The following is a 9,627-nucleotide window of genomic DNA, read 5'->3' on the forward strand; positions in this document are numbered from 1 at the left end:
TCTTTTGATACTATTCTCTTCCTCTCTACTATCCCTCCTCTTTTGATTCCTCAAAGCCCTCAAAGAAACATGTAAGAACCCCTCCACCTTTTTCTTCCTGTTTCACTGTTACAGTATTTTATGATGAAAGACTTAAGAAGCATTGCTTAATTAAAGAAAAAAGTATTACAGTGATCATAGTACACTCTCAACATCTGGAAAAAGTATTTCTGCTAGAAGATAATTCAGCTAGAAACACAGTAAGAGATAGCAGCCCAAGCTGGTGTATCAAGATCAGAGTTAATAAAATTGAAATATGAAAATAGTAATAAAATCATAAATTTTATATTTCTTCCCTCACCGGGGAAGAAATATCTAGCAACAAATGTTTTCTGGTAGAAAACATTTTAGAAGTGATTGAAAGCAACATTATGTTTGAAGTTTGCTAAAAGTTTGTTACAGGCATCTAACTACATCTTACAAATTCTGTGATGTTAAGATTGCAGGAGCTGACTATAATCACACCACTGAAAGAATTGATGGGGCATTCACCTATGGTTGGACGTGTCCTGGTCTGCAAAGGCACTTGAGCTTTGGTTAGATAAAATTTCTTAATTCCAGATTGAAATTTAAGTTCCATGTAAGTGCTTAAAGGGATTTTACCTATTTGTATGTTTAGACCATGCCTTACCAATAACCACATGATAACCAGGAGTTTCTAAATAAAATTTGTAGTTAAAACAGTGGGGCTAAATAACAGAAAACTTGTGAGAATGTTAAAAAAAACAATCTCAAAGCCACCTGGAAAGAGCATGGGTTCACAAAAATAAACAAGATTCAGTGGAGTGGAAGGAAGAGACAGGGGTCATTTATTTATTTATTTTTACCTTTATATACAATTCACAGTGAACAATCTAGACAAGTCAACTAAAAATATGCATAACAACCTTTTTAATAGATATATACATGGGGATTCCATTACAGAAAAGCAGTTACCTTACAGTGCCTGCTTAAATTGGCAAAACAAAATGTAAAAATACATAAAGGGATTTTCTTGCTTGTTTGGGGGTTATTTCGGGAGGGTTGTTGGCTTTTATTTTTGAGTTTGAGGGGATTTAGTTTTAACACCTCAATGATCATCAAGCTAAGTATTCTGACAGAACACAGAACTAGGAGATTCATACACTTTATCTTGCAGGAAACTCCATGATATCATCTTGCCTGTCAAGAAAATGTCAAGCAAATTTACATTTGCAACTTATTTATCTCTGTTTGAAAAGAACTTCCTAGTCTGATGTTTTTAAGTAGACGCACAACCACCTTTTTATCTCACTGGGAGATGAATAGCTCCACACAGTCCTTTTAACCTCATAAGCACCATCACAGGAGTTATCACTCAAGAGCACACAGGCTAGGGTTACATTTTCACCTTAGTCAGCCACACAGTAAGCTACCTTGAGTACTTCTGTAAATATGTGCATTCCCAGAAGATATTAACTGTTCTCAGTGTCTGGCTTTGCTATCTTAATCTTGCCATTTTCTACACGAGAGTATGTCTGAAACAGAATGAGAATTGAGACTATTGCAGATACACTATCTCATATGGGAAGCCTATCTATGCCCCAATAGTACAAAGTTTCCTGAGATCCATGACAGCTAAATGTTGACTGCTAACTGGGACTGGAAGCATTAATTCAGGCAAAAAAGAAAACCCACACACAACCCCTCCCCACCACCTATTTGAACACCAGTAATTTAGCTTAGTGACAGCAAAGGCCCGTATGTTGTGTACTCTGCCCTTCCCTGACACAGAAACTTCTGGGTACTTCTTCAAAGTTTAATGAACAGGTGTTTGTGTATATATATCTAAACAGATAAAAGTGAATCAAAGTTCCTTTGGCTGTCCAGAGCATACCAGCAAATTCACCTGTGTCACATATATCCAAACAATAAAAGCAGCAGTTGAGAACAAGCTGCAGTCATCAAAACAATTTATTTGGCAAACACATGGCCAAAGAATGTGCCCAAGCAGTCACCAAGGAGAGGCCACTAGACACAGGATGAGGGCTGAAGGCAGGCCAGTGATGACTGAGCACCCTTGACATAAAACATAGGCACATCCAGTCTGTTGAAAGGACAATTCCTGCAGAATTTTGCTGGTGAACAAGTAGACACATATTCCGGTCCTATTGCTTTTGATGAAACATTTTCTGTGACAGACCTTCAGCTGCACAATCTGCAACTCCACATATCTTCTTGGTTTATAACTGCAATTACCACCTGTATTTGCTGATCTGTGCTGGCCCATGTGTGAAGGTATAGCATCTGTGGAAGTATTTCCAGGAAAAGTTGAGATGCAAAGAGCCTGAGGAAAACATACTGGAAAAGATTCAGGGGTTTTATAACAGCTGTAGAGGGGACCTAAATTGTCTTACTATTTTGTAACAAGCCAGAAAGAAAGAACATTTTACCTTAAACTTGCAAAGTAAAACCTTTTACTTAAAACCCCTTTTAAAACCCCTCTGCTGATCAGAGACAGAGCAAATGCTCAGGGTTATAATGGAAGCACTAAAATTTCTCCAGTTTTGCAGATCTAGAGCCAGAGTCTCACCTTATATACATGTATGACACAAGAAACCAGAACTACAAAGTGCAAGTCTTCAGATCACCTAGTCAGTAACAGTAAGACTTTGTTTACTCAAGCAAGAATCAATTGTCTTGTGTTGACATTTTAATAGGATTGTTTTCCTACCTTATGATGGAATTAGTATATTAAGATTAAAAAAACTATGAAATCCAGTATGTGCTTTATGGATGTTCATAGCATTATAAATGAAACCTGAATACTGAAACAATTCTGCCTTCCAGATTTAGAAAGTATCTTTTTTGAAGTGACAGCTTAGAAGTTAAAGCATTAAATTACATCAAGGTAAGCATATTTTCCAGTTACAAGTGTTACAGTTTCTTGGAAAAAACAATGTAGTTTCAGTCACTAAGGTTGTTAGTACTAAGGAGCACAAAACCAGGGAGCAAATACCTGGACTAGATCTGCGCTAGATCTCCACAAGAAACTAGATGCTGACAGTATCTACTAGTATCTATGCTAGCAGTAGCTTCTTGCAAGTTTTAGGGCTTTGGATTGCTGGATTTTTTAACCAAACAATTAAAAATCAGAGTTTTTTAAGTTCCAAGACTGCTTACTTTTCCCTAAAGGGAGCCACTTCACCAATCCATAGCAGCAGACAGAGCTGTTTTTCAAAATCTCTGAGAAAGGTGATTTGCTGACCCATATTAATAAAAAATAAACACAACCTCCTGTACTGAGGATTGAGAAGATCCACACTTAGGTTCATACTCCTGCCATTCTCCAGACTAAAGTAAGTCTCATGTGCAGTAAGGGAGTATTACCAAAGGGCTCCCTTGAGCTGCTGAAGAAGAAACTTGTCACACTCCAAAGCTACATTAGAACAAAGTAATCCTGCCTTCCTGGACTGCAGGAAGCTGGCAGCTGGCAAACCCACAGAAGAAGAGATTCATGTGTACTTTTCTACTCCTAACTTCTACTCAATCACTTCAGTGAGCATGTGAAATTGCTCTACACTCGAGAGACCAGAAACCCAAAAGAATGTATTTTTTCCTTCTTTCTTACCTTTTCATCTCTCACAGTAGTCACATAAAACACCTTTGGTGCTTAAGCATTCTTCTAGCTCACAAAAACTGATTTTAACTGTTCTCAGCATCAGCCAACACCCTCCTAACCCCAAGAAAAAAATACCAGGTTTCTCAACAGACTAAACAAACTGTTTCTATAGCATTCATTCAGGATGATGGAAAAAAAAAACAAAACAAAAAACAAACAAAAAACCCTACCAAAAAAAGCTCCTTTCTTTAGATGGGTCCTGCTAGGAATTGAAGGTGCATTCTGGTTAAAATAAGGGAGCTATCATTTATAAGACACTTCATTCACTGGTATTAGCTTGTATTTGTCATTAAGCTCATAAGTCACATGTTCTCAAAAGTTAAATGATTTTTAACTATTTGGGGGTTTACCTCTTTGATTTTGCTGTCCACATAACATTTGAAAGGTATCTTTAGTCTACATGCATCCAGGATATCCTCATCAGATCCCGTTCCCTATGTTTGTAGGAAGCTATAACTGACTAATGCAGTAAAAGTAAAAAATATGAAAAAATGGAAAAAATAAGAAAATAAAGTGAAATAAAGCTTGAAATCTCAAAAATTTCTCTAAAGATGCAAGAAATATGCCTGTATGTGATCAGATGTTCAGCTAGGCACCCAGGCCATCACTCCAAGTGCCCTTCTGCCTTTGATGGATCCCAAAGTTCCCTAATTACACACTCCCTCCTTGCAATTACTACAGACTCCCTGCTGACCTTCTAACCTCCCTGTGCCATTTGCACCCCTTAACCCAGGGCATGCTCTGAAATGCAACACAACAAAACTGCATACAGGGTGTCAGGAGCCATTAAGCAATGCTCCCTGGGTACTCTGGGTTGTAGGTGCTCTTAGCACACACAGAAAAAGGCTTAATGGAGGGTGAAATGGCAAATCAGGGTGGAGGGAGACAACACATTCAACCAGAGAATGCAAAAAAAAGGAAAGAAAGAAGGAACTTGAGGAGGAATGAAGCTGTGAATGAACGCAGTCAGACCTTGGGGATAGGTACCTACAGGATGAAGTGAACACAAGTACCTGGTTTCACTTCACAGGACTCAGGCACATATCCAGAGCAATTTTAAACATTCCATTGTTACACTTCCTGTACCTTTATAACTAAGTACAAGCACTGGACAAATATAAACAATTCCCTTATATATGCAAAGCTGGAAGACAGTACAAAGCAGTATCTTAACTTCCATACAGTAAGCTCAAGTTCAGTTATCCTACAAAGAGAAAGGACTTTACCTAAAATAAATGTAATGCAAGGCTATTGAGTCACTAGCCTGGTTTCTACCCTCTTGCTCCCAATAAATAATATCTTACCTCAGCAGCAGTCAGACTTCAAATGTTTGGATGTACTCATGAAGCATGGCAATGTTCATTAAAAGAGCAATAACTGACTGAAGTATTTTTTCTGGTACATTTGTTGAATGCACAAACTCATGAAATATTAAAAGCTTTGAGGATAAAAACATCTTTTTACTAATTTTTGAGGGTAGTCCTATCTAGGAATAGGGAATGCATTCAGGGAGGACAAGATCTCACAGGATAATTCCACTTGGTCTGTAGTTCCCTCTTTTCACATTCATTCTTCTCTAAACTCCAAAAATGTTTTCTCCTTTGGCAGTCACACAAGACAGAAACATTTGCTTTGAATCCAAGAGGAATAATATCAGCTTGAATGTTCTGAGTCAGGTTGGAGGACACTTTGTGCAGTTACAGACAACAAGCTGGCTGTGACCACCACACAATCCCTCCCTGGAAAACTATAGACGTATCCCACAGTAGTGCAAAAGTATCCATGGAAGCTCTGCTTCCTCTTCTGAAAACCACCACCAGTGAGGGGAAAGCAGACACAACACTGGCTATGCTACATACCTTCCAAGGCTGTATCTGCCTGGACAGAAAGTGAAATGAGAGGTGAGAGAAAGTCCTGAGAGCAGCGAGACAGAGAGGTCTTTGCGGGTGGCTCAGACCAGGCACTCTGTGAGCCAGGCAATGACTGAGGAAATGAAGTACAGCTGGAAGCTGCAGTGAAAAGTTCACAAGGCTCATCTAGAAGAGGCAAAGACCTAATTTAAAGGCACTCAGGGATTTCTGACCATACACATACATGATGATACTGTAATATATTAGTAAGGAAGAGGGGGAAGAGAAATAAGAAGGCATTCAGCTTGTTGCAGGAAAGAAGATTGTCCTATGACAAAGAATTTGAGAACTGATAAATAAGGAATTTGAGACAACTTTTAGCAGCAGTCTTTTCATGTTTTCATGAAAAGTTATTTTCAATGTACATGGTCCCTTCAAGTAATGCAAAGCAACAGTTTACAGGAATAGAATTCAAACAAGCAGCAAAGGTTATGAAAGTAGAAATTCTTAGGACTTCTCGTATTTATTCTGTATAAAGTATGCCACTATTCTCAATGACACAACATTTGAGTACCTATTAAAACATGAAACATGGAAGAACTAAACCAAAACCAACCATATTTGTGATACCTTATCTTCCCCTCTCTTAATAAATATAGTACTCCCTCAAACATATTAGGGTATTTGGTATAGTTTTGAATTGGGTTTTGGATAATGTAGTCAAGAATCAATGACAGTTATTTGTAAAGCAAGATATGTAGATAAAACTTAGGATGAATACAGAATTACTGTTTTCGAATGCTTGTTTCTCCACTAATTTCCAAGGACTATCGAAAGTCAACACACCTCAACCCAAAGACAAGATGGTATATATCCAAATACCCAAGAAGCACAAGAAAGAGGTGTGTCTTTCAAATAGCAGTTATTTCTGGTTCTCTCTTCTATCCTGTGTATCACCTTATTTTAATACACATTAAACACATCCAACCAATTGCATTCTATTTTGTGTAAGTGACTAGAAAGAGCCTGCTATATGAAGATGGATTTTCTTAAGGTCCCAAAAAGATGACTCTTGCACCTTTAGTTTCCTGAGCGACTGCAAAAAAATATGGAACAATGCCAATTTTCATTCACAGTAATATGCTGTATTTCTACAGTGTGCCTGTCACACAACTTATCCTTGGCATTTCAGTAAGTAGTGATGCGGTAAAGCACAAGGTACCAGTCTTTGTGTTTGTAAGCACAAAATGACAAGATTTAGCAACACAGTACAACTGTTTTCAAAGACAGTTGTGTGGTACTATTTCTCCACTATCACTTTGGAAGACATAATAAATGCTATCAAGGGATAAGTACAGAATGTATAATATCATTGCAGTTTGGTCTACTCAATAAAATTATTAGGAAGTGTTTCACAGACACACTTCCACTGAAGTTAGGAAATTTCCTATTTCCTTTTAGCAGAAATGTGTTTAGAGAGCACTGCTGCACACTTATTAGGATACAATATACCTTTACAGTATTGTTGAAAGCTGAGGAAGAAACTGATCAACACCAGCTCCTCTCTCACCATCTCAACTACCATTACTCCTCACCCACAGCCACAATATCTGTTAAGCTACAAACATAACTGATGCCAACTGGCAGCATCATTTTATCAAGACAATAGCTTACAGTGTTTCTAAGGCATGTTTTTTTCCTTCCGTTATAACGCTCTTGGTGTCAGGAGTTACATCAACCAACTATATTACTGGCCAGCAAGAGATCCTTTGAAAGCGGCATTTGTATATCCCACCAGAGAAGTATCATGACTGCACACTGCTGATGCCAAGACATTTCATGACCAACTACTTGGAATGATGCCCAAGAATTTCCAGCTTAGATCTTCAGCAAAGGCATCCCACTACATTTCTTTCAGGGAGGAGAATATGAATGGAGACAGGAAGCAGTGACCAACATGCTTACCAAACCACCACAGATGCTGAAGACAGCCATGTGCGTTTCCTGGGCATTGACATGCCCGCGATAGAAACAGTGGCGCAAATCAGGGGACGGCTGCTTCTGCGGTGCCCCGACGTGCACCACCGTGTACGGAGCAGCGAGGAAGCCCGCATCAGCACTCAGGTTGAGCTGGAAGACCTGCCCGTATGCTCTGAGCTGGTAATGTGTTCGGAAAGCAGCGGGCTCCAGCGGTGCCTCCAAGCTCCTTCTCCTCCTTCTGAAGTGATGCGTGTGCGGGAAAACTTCTCCAAACTCATTCACTCGGACAGGTGTGATGATTTCATAAGAGGAGAGCTGCTTCACCAAGGTCTCTGCAACAGAAGGCAGGAGGCTCAGCCAGACTCCGCGGCACAGCAGCAAAGCCTCGCCGGCATCCGCACGGCTCCTGGCACGGCGCTCGTGGCGCCAGCCCGGGGTCCGCTGACAGCCGGGGGCGGGGGGCTGCCGCCAGCACGCCCGGCGAGACCCGCGGCGGCGGCCGCCCGGCCCCGCCACTCGCGGCCGCCGGGAGCCAGCGCTGCCTCCTCCCGCCCGCCGGCAGCGGCGGCTGCCCCGCAGGGCACGGCGCCCGCCGCAGGGCCAGGACCCGCGGGCCGGTCGCCGCCTTTGCTGCCGCTCGCTTACCTTGTCCGGGGTGGAAGCGGACTCCCCACGACGCGGTGACGAGCAGGGAGAGGGGGCACAGCAGACCCGCCAGCCGCCTCGCCCCCCGCATGGCTCGCTGCGCGGCGGCCGTGCCCGCAGCGCCCCCGGGCCGCCGCTGCCTCAGCGCCCGCCGGCCGCCCGGGCCGGCCCCGCACCGCGCCGCTCCTCCATGCGCCCCGCGCCCCTCCTCGCGTCCCGCCGCCTCCGCGGCCCCGCACACGCCCGCGGGAAGCCGCCCCGCGCCCGCGCTCCCTCTCCTCCCGCCCCTCGCCTCCGCTGCCCCAGCTCGCTCTCCGCCGCCGGGGTGGGCGAGGGCGGCCCTTCCCTTCCCGTCCCTGCCTCCGCCTCCCGTGCCGCTGCCCCCGCGGCCGGCGGGGCGGCGCGGAGATGCCCGCTGCCCTCAGGCGGGGCCATCCCCGCACCTCACAGCGGGCGCGGGCCCGGCCCGCCCCCGGGCCGCCCAAAGGCGGAGGGCAGCCCCCCGTCCGCGGCCTGCGCAGGGGCGGCCCGGGGGTCTCGGCCCCGTCCCGCCGCCCCCGCCCCGGCTGCAGGCGGCGTCACTGCACGCGAGAGGTGTCGCTCCAGCCAAAGTATGGGCTTGGGAGAAGCCTGGCAACGCCGCATTCCCACCGGGAACGGCGGAGGCCGTGCCGTGAAATCGAGCGGTGTGTCCCACAGATTCAGTATCACCCAACCTCAGACCCCGCCGATCACCTGCCCCTGCGCCGCTTCCCCAGGCTGCTTCGAAGGAAAGGGATATCCCGGCAGAGCCTGATGCCACGGGGTCGACAGACAGGAATTGTTCTAGCTCCAGGTCCCCGGCTTCGTTTGGTCTGTCTGGGCAAAGTCTTCATAAAGCTGCTTGTCTCAGCATTCAGGGAGCCCAGCATCCCTCACATGGAGTGCGTGGATTATCTGTTTTACCTGAATATTTTTTTCCTGAAATGAGGGAATGGGCTAATCAGGCCTTGAGTGAAGCTGTACTGAAACAGCCTTCACTGCTAGAATAAAATCATACATCCCTTGTCAAGAGTCCAGGATTGTAGAAGGAATACCTGGATTGTTCCAGTGTATATTGGCATCCAGCATAATCTTGAGAATATTGAGTCTTGTTGTGAATACCATATTTCTTCTTGAATACTCAGAATATGGAAGCTGGATGGATGTTAAACTGTTTTCTCGATGTGAGGTCACTGATAAGCACAGTTATATGAAAAGAAAAAAAATATTTGAAATCTGAAGAGTTCTGCAAAGTGAAAGAAAATAAAAAGCTTGTATCTCCAAATACTATGAATATCAAAGAAATCCAACAAGAAGCAAATATTGCAAAGTATTTCTTTTAAACTGCATACACCAGAGAAGACTGATCATGATAGGTAAACAGAATTCCAGTTTTGAGAATTGGATGAGAAAGCAGGTGGGAGGAGAGAGGTACATTCTGCCCACCACAGA

At 43.6% G+C, this 9,627-nt stretch overlaps 1 protein-coding gene across 5 annotated transcripts in view; it reads right to left on the bottom strand.

Annotated features, from left to right (window-relative positions):
• Positions 1-8,632, bottom strand: part of ADAMTS20 (ADAM metallopeptidase with thrombospondin type 1 motif 20) — a 90,072-nt gene extending 81,440 nt beyond the window's left edge. For 4 of the 5 annotated variants that reach the window (XR_010363653.1, XR_010363654.1, XR_010363655.1 and 1 more), the window contains exons 1-2: positions 8,155-8,631; positions 7,495-7,841 (exon numbers count right to left, since the gene is read on the bottom strand). Coding sequence is in view for 2 of the 5 variants with exons in the window: in XM_064422475.1 (XP_064278545.1) it covers positions 7,495-7,841; positions 8,155-8,245 (438 nt within the window). In the remaining 3 variants the exon portion in view is untranslated. Of the gene's footprint in view, positions 1-7,494; positions 7,842-8,154 lie in introns of all 5 variants that reach the window. The other variant, XM_064422476.1, reaches the window with a different exon arrangement.
• Between the last annotated feature and the right edge of the window lie 995 nt (positions 8,633-9,627).

This window comes from Passer domesticus, chromosome 5 (assembly GCF_036417665.1).
Source record: "Passer domesticus isolate bPasDom1 chromosome 5, bPasDom1.hap1, whole genome shotgun sequence".
NCBI classification, from domain to species: domain Eukaryota; kingdom Metazoa; phylum Chordata; class Aves; order Passeriformes; family Passeridae; genus Passer; species Passer domesticus.